General features: G+C 37.7%; 2 protein-coding genes across 6 annotated transcripts in view; both read left to right on the plus strand.

Annotated features, from left to right (window-relative positions):
• LOC139975638 (uncharacterized) lies at positions 1-4,209 on the plus strand. The gene is made up of 2 exons (XM_071983711.1): positions 1-1,019; positions 1,861-4,209. The coding sequence occupies exon 2, from the start codon at positions 1,912-1,914 to the stop codon at positions 3,373-3,375; it is 1,464 nt and encodes a 487-aa protein (XP_071839812.1). The 5' UTR covers positions 1-1,019; positions 1,861-1,911; the 3' UTR covers positions 3,376-4,209.
• A 5,361-nt stretch (positions 4,210-9,570) lies between these two features.
• Positions 9,571-14,408, plus strand: part of LOC139975639 (uncharacterized) — a 45,860-nt gene continuing 41,022 nt past the window's right edge. For 2 of the 5 annotated variants that reach the window (XM_071983714.1, XM_071983715.1), the window contains exon 1: positions 9,573-9,852. The gene's annotated coding sequence lies outside the window, so the exon portion shown is untranslated. Of the gene's footprint in view, positions 9,853-14,408 lie in introns of all 5 variants that reach the window. The other 3 variants (XM_071983712.1, XM_071983716.1, XM_071983717.1) reach the window with 2 other exon arrangements.

Consider the following 14,408-nt stretch of genomic DNA (forward strand, 5'->3'; position numbering starts at 1 on the left):
TATTGGGGAGATAATAAATACTATATCCCTCACCTAAAATATTGGGGGAGACGTCAAATGGTGCATTCTGATACATATTTAATTCAACCTTTAGCAATTTTCAACTTATAAGTACTTTTTGTGAGGTTGCAGAAGGTCGGGGTGGGGGTTACACCCGTGGTAGTGGTCCGACTCTTTCTCGGCTAAATGCAAAATAAGCCCGACTGAAAAATTTAACCCCCGAGTGATAATGGACTGATCTATACGGGTACGATATCAGCTAAAAGTGTATGCAGTGTATATTTAGAGGTCTTGTTACCTCTCATAATAGTTCTGTCTAGTTTAACCCTCTTTGTCGGTCCAGGGAACTTGAACTGTCAGTTCCAGGATAGATCCGTATATATAAAAATCCTTATAATTGAACAATTGAATAACTGAATCCGCTATTAATTGGTGGGTTGCATATTGCTACATCCCACACATAAAATGTCCGGTGGATTCCCGAAGAATATATGAAGTATCGGCCTTTTTAGCCAGCTATCGCTGTAGTGTAGGCGATGGTATATTGTATTGCTAAAGTAATATTACGGCTTAGAAAACAACCTTCGCTGACCAATTCACTGAACGAAGTGACTGATTAAAGATGTCGCTGTACACTTGAACTTATAACCCCAAAACTTTCTCTCGTTGGACACTGGTCCTCTTTGTTCAAGTTTACTATAAATGGGAGTGGAGATAAGCAAGAAAGTTGGGCAACAGAATGTTTGTAAACAAAATACGTAGGCTGTTCCACTTTGCGAGAGGGAATACTATATATAGGCTCGCTTGCAGTTGCGGTCACTATACATATATACATGTAGTGATCAAGTTGTGCATATTCTTTGTTATATGGCTATCGTGAACATGGGTTCCGTTTCATGTTGTTAACATTACAGGCATGTTTGGATTACGTTGAACAACTGCCGTTAATTATAATCCGCCGTGTTCGCTAAATTCCTACGAATTTGAGTACTATCGGAGACACCATAAACGCAGCTAAGGTAACATTTTCATATACGTTGTGTCTCACACAATCAGACTTCTATACAGATTTGATGAATAGCTAAAATATCAGAGGGTCGCTACATATATTTTGCCTACCGATGTTTAATAAACCAAAATCGAACTGTTTGCAGTGTTAAGAGAACGTCGAGTACGTTCAGTGTCATTATATTAAACATAGATGACATCCCAGTTAATAAGTTTAACGAAATATTTATTGGTGTTTGTTGCCAAATTTTCAGTGAGGTTTGGTCTATAAATGTTCAGTCGCACGTTGAAATATATCAGGCAGCTATTGGAATGCCATGGCTAAGAACCCCACTTCTGCTTACATCATTCACATTGACATTGCTATTGACATTGGGTGCCAACTGGTATAATTTTTTTTTCTGCTGTTCAACCAATTCAGTACCGTTTTCAGTGTTACGAGAAAATACTTTGTTGTTGGTGTTACTATGAGACATCGACGTGGCGTTGTTATGGGCATAAGTTCATGTCACTCGTGTGGACCGAAGTCGATGGGTGGCGATTACAGGGGAGTGTGGGCTGGGCTTAGAACGCCCAATCTCCCTCCCCCCCCCTCCCTCATCATTTGCCATACGTTCAACATTTGGATGTCTATCAATGAACAGTATATAAAATAATTCCATACAGTTAAACGGGGTAAATAGACTCTCCCCCTCCCTCAAAGAAATGTGTTTAGACCAGTCACTCTTTCAGCAATCTTTAACCGATAATGAATCGTCGTAAGTTGAAGCCAGTGTGTTTAGGGCATCAAAAATTCGTTTTAATTGACATTGTGCCCTAATTTTTGTTTCATGTTCCTGATTTAATCTGCAGTATATAATCGAACATCTCATCGACCTCAAACACAATATAGCAGGCGTTAAGATGACTCCAGTTTCACTATTGCGGATTCTGGTGCTTGCCATTTACATAAACGTTTTAATTCTTGAAGCAAGTGACGCATATAGGGAAATACAGTTTGAAGATACTATGAAAATATATTCAGTTTTGGAAGGCGATACAATTAGGTTTTCATGTAACCCACGGAATATTAAGAACATGTTAATTACAACCACAGAATCAACGCTGGTTTACTTGGGGAGTTTGGATGAAGCATTATCAGATGAATTTGCGTTTGAATGCAATGAAACAAATTGTGCACTAACCATTAAACAAATAGAGAGGAAACATGGGGACGAATATGATTGCAGTTATCCTAAAAAGTCTTTGATCATAGAAGTACTTAGCAGTCCATCACATGATTATCCTGTGTGTAATTCAAGCTACACGTCTACTACTTTCTTCCTCGATTCTTTTCAAGAACCATTCAATTTCAGTTGCCTGTCTGCAGTAGGATTTCCAGCAGTTAACATTTCATTATCTGTCAATCATGGAGATGGTGAGATTAACAACATAAGTGACGAAAATGTAACGATTTATGAAACAAATGAGACTGTATCACTTTCTTATTCATCATATCTGGATTCATCGTTTAATAACAGTACCTTTGTCTGTACTGTCACACAACAGTTACCTGCTCCTTATCAGAGCTACAATAAATCTTGTTCCTTCGGACCATTAAAGCTACCGGTATTCTCGGTATCGATTCATCCATCTTACTATACAGTCACCACAAACAGTACAGAAAACATTACTCTCATGTGTACCAGTAATGTGAGTGGAGTTGTATTAGAATGGACCAATATTCCTCTCGACGATTGGAATTATAATATCACTCGAATCAAGGATTCATTACAGCTGAAGATTATCGATTATGGAGCAAGTATCGATCTACCAATAACTATTCAGTGCAGTGGTTCGTACGGAGGAATTACGATGTCCCAAAATGCCACAATCGGTTCCGCGAGTACATACGAGCAAATACATCTCCCTACAATAATAATAATACTAATAATAGCGGCAATCGCCATCGTGGTCATCATCGCTATTATAGTAGTTTTACAAATCGGAGTACTTATAAACAGAAAAAGGAAAAGAAAAAAACAGCAGTTTCATGCGTTGTCATTAACTGATACTGCAGGACGGACACGCAGTCCAAATGATAATAATGCAAACAACGTCAACGTGGGACATGGTGAAGTAAATGACGACAGACATAGCTCACTGAATGATGCGACATCAAACATGATTCAAGATGATACTGAGATGGTAGATAATCCGATTTATGGATCCAACCGGAAACAAGATTTAGACTCCGGTAGAATCAGTGGATCAAATTCTAGCATCGAAATGACAGGAAATGTCGTGTACGAATCATACAAACCGAAAACACTCAGAATGGAGGAAAATCAAGAGGAAGGTAACTATGCCGCCATCGTGAGCGTTTAAGTTAGGTTTGAAATTGTCAAATGAGCTTTGCCACTCATTCACTTCATTTGCCACGCCTTTTTTGTAATTCACATAATAGTTGAGGGACGAAATGGTCACGAAAACTCGTATGAGAAATAATTTCAGCTTTGTCGCATCTTTTGGAGGGATGTCGGGTATAGGGGATATGATGGGATATGCAACTGTATCCAGACCCATACATCCCCGTACGCGTGAAAATATACAGAAGCTATACTGAGCACATCAAACATGTTGTAGGTGAATATAGTTTTATGGCCTGGGCAGAGTTAAGACAGTGGTGGGGTGGAAGGCATATGGGACGAGGGACGGAATTCGGTGTGCTCTGGACTTGAATTTCTCGGACTCGTCCAGCTGTGAACTTATACTAGTCTCGGACTCGGACTGGTAGTTTTCGGACTGCGATCTGGTAGACTCGACTACATTCCCACGGGCTGAAAGAAGGGCAAACTCAACAATTAAGAATCAGATGATGGGTCAATTAAGCTATAGGCAAGCATCAGTAAATTAGAGACGAAACTATTATCGCATGATACAAATGTATCCTACATAGCAAAATATGTGTTGCTTAGTTTTATAAGCGCACCCGATACACACAGAGAACACAGTTACTACTGTAAATCTTAAATTGTTGAACCAAAGTAAAAACTGGATTGTGCTATAAATCAGTAGCATGTGGTATTAGGATTACAGTCTAGAACTGTGATTACGTGTAACCCCAACAATTCCTGTTAAATGCATTTGTTGGGATAACACATATCATCAGTTCTTACTATATACCTTACAGTACTTGCTACCTGGATTTATCAGATTTGTCAGCACATATATATATATATATATATATATATATATATATATATGTATATGTATATATATATATATATATTTAATATATATATAATATATCTATCATATAATATATATATATATATTTATATACATATATGATAGATATATTATATATATATATCATATATATATATTATAGATATAATATATATATATATATATATAAATATATATATATATATATATATATATTGATATAAATTGATATATATTGATATATATATCTTTATATATACAATTATATATGTACATATAAATATACATATACATATTTAGATTTTACACGCAAGTGATGAGTTAATCACAAGCGGACCTTATTGAAGTAAAGATTGTTATTTAGTGAAATGATAATACATTTTATCTTCCAAACGTAATACATAGAAATATCTTTCATTTAGATCCAAAGTTTATAACAATAATGGCACTTTACATGGCAATATGTACACACCGAACCTGATGGTTTTGTTGATCTATACTGTCCTCGAGCACATCATTGACATTTTCAGGACCTCAAGGGGAATCAATGTAATCGCCTTAAAGACAAACACGTCCACATAAGTCTCTTCCCCCCGCCTCCCGCCCCCCCCAAAAAAAACCCCTTTAAATTATGTCTAATGCGTTTAGCAATAACCTTTTCGTGCATTCAGAAAAAAAAAAACTGTGTTGACAATAGGTCTATAATGTGAGCTTTACGCACCATCATGTGTATTCGTACACAACATGAACCTGATTTGCTAATGCAACCGGCTTACCATATTGTGGCTCGTTGAACCAATTTTGTACCCACTTTTCTTATCTTAAAGGTATAAAGGCTAATATATATTAATAAAACCAGGTTTCGCTTTTCCTCGAATGCAAGGATTAAGTCTATGCTCTTCGAATAAAATCGTCGCCGTGATACATTTCTTTGTCATATCCCCTCGGCAGGATTTAACTATATTCATAATCGTTACATTTAGCTCACCGATTATTATGTCATCTGACGTCATTGGTCACATGTCAAGAAACCATAATATTGGGTTTAACCATTTTCTGCTTGTCAGTATGTATAGGAAAAGGCTTTAAACCATACGATAATGTAGAAAATGGTGAGAAGAATGATAAAATAGGACAGATTTATGTGCTTTGGGTCGGGTTCAAGGTCAAGTGAGTTAAAAGGTCAAATAAGTCCGATCACATTGAAACAAGGTGGGTAGGTGTTTGACCGTCAAAATTCGTGCCTGTGCGATTGCTGACGTCATAGGTCAGACGTCGATTCATTGACAATGGTGTTAGTTCGTGAAGGATGGATAAGAAATAAATTATGTTTACTGTCCTCTAAGTTCCTATCCTGTACATATGATGACGTTGAAGAGATATCAATATTCGTCACGAGTCAACAATATTCGTCACGAGTCAACTTTTCAGTGTCAGCCGTAGCTAATAATTTAAAAATAGAGAGAATTCATACTACTGCTATCTCTTGTCTCTTGTTTAGTATTAATGCGAATGTTCTTAGCAGACTTGTAGAAACCTGCGGGTGAATTGGAAGGGGAGTAATTGGCTAAATGGAGAGCACATATTTTGGGATGTTACTAAAACGAATGACAATTGCGTTACACATAACGAATGACAATATGTTGTACACACTAAAAAATTGCGTTGACTAAAACGAATGACAGTAATGACAGCACAGACATTTGCTTCAACCGGAAATCACAGTTCAGACTTCGTGGGTATATTAAAGCCACGCAAACCGAGTGGACGCGAAGTGCGTGGCTTACAGATCTAGTAAAGTACGAACAAGATACAAACGCACCTTATAGTAAGCGAAATTGTAAGTCTGATTTTAAAAAGTAAATTTAACATCATTTTCTCGATATTAATTGTTAGAAACTAACAATACTATCTTGAAACGGCTTTACAGAGGTAAATGTCAAAAGCACAGCACTCAAGCGCATTCTCACAAAAAAAAATCTCCCTGCACCAAAACCCTGCAACCACGTAACATGCGATTTTCCTCAAATCAATTTTGCGCAGAAAACCAATAACCGCATTTACTCCACCCACTCATTATAACTCCACTCACCACTGTCCTTCGTTGTCCTTCGTTGTCATTCGCTGTCATTAGCTGTCATTCACAAATGATATTTAACCCTGTACAACGTCAATTGTCATTCGGTCATTCGTTTTAGTTTGTCCCATATTTTGTGCTTGAAAATTGCTAAAAGAGAACGATTAAATTAGACTTCATGAAACTTCCAACGGCTTCGACCCCAGGACTCTGTCCCCTTGGCGGTTACTAGGTACATCCAGCCAAGTAACCTTATGTGTCTCTGCTTAGAGAAAGCGCCATTGCTAATTGCTTGTTAAGTCACTTATGAATTTGCCTTTCCATACATGAAGTACGAACCTTACACTGTTTAAAACTGGATAGGCTATTAACAGGAAGTTGATAGGATTGAAAAGGTAATTACAGCAGTATCCTTCTACAGAATGTTTGTAATTCATGAAAATAACTCTCGTATGGTAGCATACGCCTATTGAAAGCCCCAATGATTTACACACTAAATCACACAAGTAATGTGGACTCTAAATCAAGATAGAAGTTCTCACTAGCTAAACGCTACTCATCACTGGATAGCTGACAAGTTGGCCCTTCATGGCACCATCAACTATCGTCACTTTTAAACAGACCTCTTCACTCAGTAGTAAACAATTTTCGTACGCTGCTCCTGGGAGGTCTAAAGGGGCCTAAATTGCCTCAAATGACCCACGTTTGCACCACATGTACTTCCATTTATGCTCGTCAACATGCAAGCTACAAAAAAATGAACAGATCCTGATTGATAACCGGTCAACAAAAATGTTTTCCTGCTGCTTGTTGACACCTTTCCTGAAAGAAAACAACGGGCGGATGAATGTAGACTCTAATAGGAGTATGCCACCTTAAGTGACAGATGTAATTTATTTTTTAATTCCCAAACTGATATTTTTTTGCAGTCGTCACAATACAGACAACAACAGAATGTTATACAATTATCATTTTAGATCCGTAAAGATGTATTTTCAGAGATTTCAATGTGCACAATGCACAATGTAATACATATATGGGTTATACTGTCTACGAAGTGACAAGGTCTAAGTCTGCAACAACACTTCCAGTCATCAAGTTTGATAAGCTGGACCACTTTGGGTGCATTTATGCATTTTCCAGGTTTTATTGGTATCCCTTATCACAGTCGACTTGGTCTGATTTGCTCTACTTGCAGCAGCATAATCCAGAGGAGGGTCTGCGGGATGGGCTTTTTCGTCTCTGGCTCTCAGTGATAAATACTACTCTTGTTTAGCTCAGCTGATTCCTCACAAACTGACCTTCAGGACATACCCCAATGTATTCCTGAACTGATTGAAACATGTAAAACTGATGTTGCATTTCACTCCAGTGCTGAAGTTAAGTTGTTAAGAACAAAGAAGATTCATCGGGATTTGTTAACCACAACCTCATTGTACCAGTATGCACAATAGTCTAACAGAAAGCTTACTGATATGCTATCTTAGAAACACTGTTCACCTCAAAAGCATATCCAATCCAGCTAAAGGTTGCGCCTAGGTAATAGGAGAAAGCCTCCTTGGTGGCAATAGGCGTAGGAGGCAGGGGCTGGGGGGGGGGCACAAATTTTTGGGTGAAAACTCGGGCAATATGCTGAGAATTTTTGGGGCAATCACTGAAAGAAGAATAATTTGCAATGTGTTTTTCAATGGTTAAACTTATATTATTATTATCATTATTGTTGTAACGACTAATAATTATAACCAATATGGAAGAGTAATAACACGGCAAAATGACACCTATTTATTCTTCGTTTATCTGCAAATTAGCCAGACTCGGAAAGGGTCATTTCCGGCGATCTAGGGAGTATCTTTACTCACAAAATGTCTGTACGCTAAGGGCCAACCTGTGGTGGCCCTCCGCTTAGATAGTGTCGAAAGCGCCCTACAGACCATTCTCGCCCCTGCTGACCAATACCCCTAGCTCCGCCACTGGCCAGAGCACTGGCGGATCCAAGGGGGGCCAAGGGGGGCCATGGCCCCCCCCCCAAAGGTGAGCCAAAAAGTGTTTCCGAACATCCGCTAAATCATATGATTGGAAATTAAAAAAATCGAGAGGAACAGCAGTGGTAGACTAGTCTAAACCTTTTTGTTTTCTGGTTTAAAATTAAATGCAGAGCTCCCAACTGACCCGCAATTCGCGGGAATTAGACCCGCATTCTTACACCCAAACCCGCTGACCCGCACAAGCGTCCGAAAAAACCGCATTGTAATTGTCAAGTATACATAAAAAAATTTGCATAAATTTTTGACTTAGCAACTATCATTCCTTAGCATTTAGCATAATAGAGTATAAAACCTCCTGTACAGCATCATTTGAACCTCCAATTAGCCTATATTTCTTTTCATTGGGGCGAGCAGCGAACATTTTCATGCCACGGGAAAGAATGAATTATCACCTACTATTCAATTTATTGATGTTACACACAAAAAAATGCATATTTCTCAGAAAATTTTGGGTGACAAAAGCCTTTCTAAGTGCCACCATTTTACATGTAGGCATCACCAGGATTCCAAAAAAAATCAAAAGGGGAGGGGGACACCCCCTCCCCCTTATACCCCTCCCCCAGGACGGCGATTCGTGGCATGGACCAGCATTTGCCTTCAAGAGAGTTGGGAGCTATGTAAATGTATGAGCATGAGGATTTACAGTTTAACACCATTTTGCAGTTACAGGCTGGTTGTAAGAAATTTATAACCTATGAGAAATAAAATTTCTTGAGAAAGATGATCCCAACTTTGTTTTATAAATATTTTAGAAAATTACACCTGGGAAACATTTTTTTAGAAGAAAATTAAAATCGCCATTGTACACTTTTGTCGCACCAAATTGCATCTGACGCAATAGAAAATTTTCTCACTCTAATGCCACTTTGGCCCCTCCCAAACAAAGGCCCTGGATCCGCCAGTGGGCCAGAGAGGTGGCAATTCGGTAGAACACTCGCCTCTTCTTCTTTTTTAGTTTCCCTAAAGGAAAAACTATGGATCAGTCACTCTTACCGACCTTGCAAAACTGTGAGGCCGGGGGACCGTGGATCAGTTATTACTATTACATTCTTCCAACAAAGCAAGACACAGAAACGCTATACTCAAAACCGAAGACTTTGAATTCCTTGTTACAAATCGTTTGGCCAGCGACGGTTAGACCAACATCCAACAGGTAGAATAAAGTTATCAAAGGAATAGTAAACTTATAAAAACAAATAGCTGGTTAATTGATGCTATGTATTAAGTTTGGCGTTCGCTTGTATTTGATGCTGCGGTTTATTATTACTTCGTAGCTGTTATAACTGTTCATGCCATGGTATGTGTCTCTACAACGTTTAATTTCAATGTAGCAACGATAATTTTTGCACTAATGGCGCGCCATATTAAAATCATAACATGTATATTCGAACGTAGTGGCCAAATTCCGTGCTAACATCGTTGAACTAAATGAAAATCGTCACAATATATCCTATTGTGTGTAACCTGGCCATATGGATTTTTAAACCCAGAGTAAACCATCATGTGAGCAAAGTAAGAAAAATTCTAAGTAAACGTTTAAACGGTGGGTTTACTTAAAAAAGGCGGTGGTTTAACTTATAAGTTGTACTGTGTAAAAGTGTTCACGGCCTAGGCCTACACCACAAGTAACAACTTACGTACTAGAAGTACTGTAGGCCTAGTTACACGAATAGCCCGACCAGGTTGGGCAGCTATAATACTTTTAAGGCCTTGAAGTCTATCCGATACATAGCCTACCACCAGTGTTGTTCAATGATGAAAAATGTCATCCAATGAATGAAAACAATAGGGCTAGTCATGAAGAGTAACAGAAACGCATTAAAAACTAATATTTTGATTTTTGAAAGCAGGTTGGAAAAAACGTTTCTCATATTAGCTAGACCATGCCTAGATGTGAGGTTAGAAATGAATATTGTAATATTGTGACGAGCCCGCTTCCACCGATAGTAAAACTATATCGGGACTCGCGATAGAAAGGTACTGGGATATCTTGATGCCGTATTTATGCTTCTTCAGGAGATGTCTCGAACGGAAGAAAACAATGACTTCACACAAAAAACAATTTGACGAGATAGGATTTGATTATTGATTCGGTATAATTTCTTCTCTGTCGATTCTCTTTACAAATAAAACTAAATTACAATGATTTGACTAGACTTGACTCCGTCAATTAAGCAATTAGGAGTGATGAACTTTCGGCGGAGTGATAAATTTGCTGACCAAGTGATAAACTTTCGGCCCCCTTTTTCTTTTTATACCTTACTTCTATAAAAATCCCTCTGCGCATAATCAGTAGGCAGCCAATAACCTGACCATCCTGTATTAACTTAACGATATAAAAATAAGTGCGCTGGCACTGATCTGCCCTGATTGGTTGGGAGTTTGGAAGTCCATCCCCTTTCTATGGAAACTTCCATACCACGTGAGAGAACCTTCTCGAATGTTCCACAGACATAATGGAATCTATTTTGGGAAAAGGCCCTGTACCAAGACCAAGATTCAATAAGATAGTTAAAAACTTCTCGTGGGAAAACTGAATCCATGACCTAGATAAATACATAAGAGGCCCGTAAGGTGTCTCGATGGAGTGTTTCGGTAACATCAAAGAGATGGTATCACTATTTCATAACATCCCCCTCAATCTTTTAAAATTTTTGGATACTCCAAAATTTTAACATCATACTGCTTTAACTTATCATTATCTCAAGAAGGTAGAGTACTGTAAGCACATTCACTAATATTCATTGACTTCAATAAATGGTCTTCATATATCTCAAAGGTTAACATCTTGGTTACGAATTATTAAAATGATCATATGGTATATACATTGACACTATCTCCATGAATTTTTTGTGTACCTCTTCATTATTGATGACATCATATGATGTAATCTAAAAAAAAAATATCATTAAGATATCTTAAAGTTACATGACACAGCAAAATATGCAGTATCTCTTACAAAATACATTTATGCATTTCATACATCAATAATACATTTATATCAAAAGTGAAATCATGCCGTGAATTGGGGAGAGATCAGAGAAAACTTGACTTAGTTATCTTTTAACTGAACAGAACACCTAGCGTTCCATAAAAAATTCGTACACTAGAAAAAGAACCTTAAAATATTACAAACTCCTTTAAAAAACCTTGTCTTTAATGAAGTCATAGTTTCAAAACTGCTTTGAAACCTTGTGAATCATATACATTCACTTCAAGAAAATCAACAAAATGTGACTCGATAGCATGGTGACCCTAGGTATGCACTCCGAATGATAGTCTAGTAAAGTACCAAAGTACTAGATATTCGATACCATAAAAGAGACCCCATAGACTATGACATCAACAAATCTTTCTTCAAATTTACATAATACTTAACATCTTGTCTTTTCAACTTCTTGCTTCATCATTGAAGAAATTTACTTTTGCATGAATATTTGAGGAAAAGAAAATATATACATAACTTCCTCAAAAGATCTATACTTTCATTTGCTTCGATAACTGCTGCTGGATTGATTAACGTTAGTGTACAGATCAGTGGTTCCGGCATCCGGTGTACAGGCTTAGGCTAGTATAGGCTGACTTCCCTCGTAGAGTGTTTCAGTTAGGCTAGGTCGTGAACATACGTTGTGTTCCTCGTTAGGTCTTCGGGCCAAAAAAAATCACCTGTTCGTTATTGATGGTAACGAACGAAAGTTGTGAAAAGTTCCGTTACCGTTTTGTTCCTGAAGAAAGCAACCGATCTCCACCATGTAATATTGTGACGAGCCCGCTTCCACCGATAGTAAAACTATATCGGGACTCGCGATAGAAAGGTACTGGGATATCTTGATGCTGTATTTATGCTTCTTCAGGAGATGTCTCGAACGGAAGAAAACAATGACTTCACACAAAAAACAATTTGACGAGATAGGATTTGATTAATGATTCGGTATAATTTCTTCTCTGTCGATTCTCTTTACAAATAAAACTAAATTACAATGATTTGACTAGACTTGACTCCGTCAATTAAGCAATTAGGAGTGATGAACTTTCGGCGGAGTGATAAATTTGCTGACCAAGTGATAAACTTTCGGCCCCCTTTTTCTTTTTATACCTTACTTCTATAAAAATCCCTCTGCGCATAATCAGTAGGCAGCCAATAACCTGACCATCCTGTATTAACTTAACGATATAAAAATAAGTGCACTGGCACTGATCTGCCCTGATTGGTTGGGAGTTTGGAAGTCCATCCCCTTTCTATGGAAACTTCCATACCACGTGAGAGAACCTTCTCGAATGTTCCACAGACATAATGGAATCTATTTTGGGAAAAGGCCCTGTACCAAGATTCAATAAGATAGTTAAAAACTTCTCGTGGGAAAACTGAATCCATGACCTAGATAAATACATAAGAGGCCCGTAAGGTGTCTCGATGGAGTGTTTCGGTAACATCAAAGAGATGGTATCACTATTTCATAACAATATGCTGAGAAATTTTAGAATATCCATACAAAAGCACCACACAAATTGAGTGGCAACATCAAGATTTCCAAGGGTTCCACAGAAGTGGCTGCACCAGCTCCATCATCAAATATCCATGCATTATTATGATGAGAACAACCTATCATTGTTCCTCCATATTTAATAATTGTAAAAGGACTTCAGTAAGATTGTTTGCATGGCTGCAGCTAACCACTTTAGGGAACGTAGCCAAATCTAGTCGGCGCCTGGTGGAGCCAAAACTGCACAATGACCCCTTAACACTTTTTGCACACTGTAAAATGAGCTCCCTAGCCCTGCAGAAGTCCTATGCAGAATGGGAGGAGCTTAAAGATATGCATGAGTAACTCTAAGCAACTTGGACGATCCTGGCACCAGCATTGCTACGTTCTTTTGTTCTACAGACAATACACTTTATCGTTGCAAAAGTGTGCCGATCTTTTGTATAGTTTACCTTTGCGCAAACGGTTACATTTCCAGTGTATAAACACAGACAAGAGAAATTGTTTGTTTTGTTTCATTTCGATCATCTTATTTTCATGTTCACATGAAAATTATACTGAACCCGAAGGAACTTCCACCCCAGTCGCACTCACAAAGAAAACAAAAAGGAAAGAAGAAGGAATAGAAAATATATGCCCACATTTGCAATATCGACCTTATGATAAATTACTACCAAGTTTATACTGTAAATTCCAGTTGCTTTAAATATTAACATTGTCTTAAACAAAATTCGTTCAAAAATGCCAGACTGTGCTCTGGGACCGGATATGCAACAGTTATGTGTCAGCTAGCTGAAGACAAAATTTACGAGTTTATACAGTACTTCAACAGAAATGCGCAATAGACTTAATTGTATGTGAAACTCATTACTAATTTTCATAGATATTTAGCAGTGCAGCAGTGTTGCTGGTTGAGTTATTTGATTGGACAATAATATTCCCGATATACTTGGGCTTTGTGTGTGAAGAATTTGAAATTTTCAATGCCTTTTTTATCGAACAGCTTTGAGATGCATCCTATTTGTAACAAATATACTGTACGCAGAAGTAAAAGCTAGGCCACTTAGAAAATGGTATCGTGCAGTTGGTATATATATGATGTGCGTCACGTAAAAATTTACTAACATGACCACATACAAACACAGTACGGCAGGTAAAAGCTAGATGACCAATAAAAAAGAAAGAACAAAAAAGAAGTAATGTTGAGAGTAAAACATTCAACGGTAAATTTCGTGTTTGACAGATAATAGTTAGAGTAGAGTGTATGATGTAATGTTATAAAATGAAAAGATATATATATCTTTCTTACAATCTTTTAAAAGTTGAATTTCCGATATTTTGAAATATTCAACATGTACAATACGGTACAAGTGCTGCGTGTTTTGGTTTATACTGTACTTGAATCTTGGCAAGTTTCCAAAAAAGTTTCTCTTGACACTACTGTAGATCAACACCCACTATGAATTGGTTGCGTCCTTATAACCGCTATAGTTACTGTATACGTACAGTAGCACAGGTGCATCCTCGACAAGACCACTACTGTCATGTGTACAAGTAACAATCAGTGCAAATGTCAACTCGTGT

The sequence above is a fragment of the Apostichopus japonicus genome, chromosome 11, assembly GCF_037975245.1.
Source record: "Apostichopus japonicus isolate 1M-3 chromosome 11, ASM3797524v1, whole genome shotgun sequence".
Lineage (NCBI taxonomy): Eukaryota > Metazoa > Echinodermata > Holothuroidea > Aspidochirotida > Stichopodidae > Apostichopus > Apostichopus japonicus.

What these genes read in the sequence shown, in the direction of transcription:
- LOC139975638 (XM_071983711.1), top strand. Translation starts at nt 1,912, where the DNA reads ATGACTCCAGTTTCACTATTGCGGATTCTGGTGCTTGCCATTTACATA.